The sequence below is a fragment of the Crocuta crocuta genome, unplaced genomic scaffold (assembly GCF_008692635.1).
Source record: "Crocuta crocuta isolate KB4526 unplaced genomic scaffold, BGI_CrCroc_1.0 scaffold466, whole genome shotgun sequence".
NCBI classification, from domain to species: domain Eukaryota; kingdom Metazoa; phylum Chordata; class Mammalia; order Carnivora; family Hyaenidae; genus Crocuta; species Crocuta crocuta.
In genome coordinates this window covers 8,699,483-8,700,333 of record NW_027529672.1, presented here as the reverse complement: position 1 = coordinate 8,700,333, position 851 = coordinate 8,699,483, and the positions used below count along the sequence as shown (strand labels likewise).

General features: G+C 57.3%; 1 protein-coding gene across 6 annotated transcripts in view; it reads right to left on the bottom strand.

Moving 5' to 3' along the window:
• Positions 1-851, bottom strand: part of MTG1 (mitochondrial ribosome associated GTPase 1) — a 15,001-nt gene continuing 14,150 nt past the window's right edge. For 3 of the 6 annotated variants that reach the window (XM_077763024.1, XM_077763025.1, XM_077763026.1), the window contains exon 11: positions 1-655. In XM_077763024.1, coding sequence (XP_077619150.1) covers positions 522-655 — 134 coding nt within the window. In that variant the 3' untranslated portion in view covers positions 1-521. The remainder of the gene's footprint in view (positions 656-851) is intronic. The other 3 variants (XR_013334838.1, XM_077763028.1, XR_013334837.1) reach the window with 2 other exon arrangements.

Here is an 851-nt window from a genome sequence, read left to right as displayed (position 1 = left end):
GCAAATAGACTCTTCTTTACTGCAGGACCCAGGGCACTACCAAGGCCCTACTACAAGAGCCCTTACTTACTAAGCAGTTCACATCCCGTTTTTTGTGTTTTTTTGGTGAGAGATCTTAACACGAGGGCCCAAGGTGCTACTGGTGCACAACAAATGAGCCACGAGCAGAGACCGGCCTTTTGAGATTTTTAAAATACAGACTGTACTTTCACCTCCTCCTGAGAAAACGTCATCTTATCCCGAAGAGCTACTGTGCACAGTTGAGGCACTCAGGGACAGCTTAGGGACGTCGTCAGCCCTGATGTCCAGCCCCCAGGCAGTCCCTGACAACCAACAGCTGGCCAGGCTGTGGAGCAGGAGGCATGGGCTCCTTCCGGGAATAGAGACCTGATTGGACGGTGACCAGCATGAAGCCTCTGGGAAGGGGAGTCCCAGCATCAGATTCTGGGCTGTGAAGGTCCGGGACACCCCACATCTTCCAAGGGCCAGGCAGGAGCCAGGCCGCTGCCAGCTGGACCAGTTCAGGGCCCTGCCACCAGGGGGCTCTGCAGGACATCCTTGTCCAGCATCACTGGACCCAGCAGCCCACTGCGGAAGGTCCGGAGGAAGTCTCGGGCTGCTGCGGGATAGTTGGGCTGGATAACGTTCACGTCACCTGGGGGAAACAAGAGGGTCTGGTGAGGAAGGCACCTCCACACAGGGCAGGCGCAGGATTCAGACACACGCCTCCCTGCCTGTCCTCAGGGACAGATGGTGGGCATCTGTGGAGCCTGGGCACCAGTGCATGTTCTGTAGGAAAACAGTCCGGGCTGTGGCGTCTAGACCTCAGCAGTTTCAAAGGGGTGGGACGG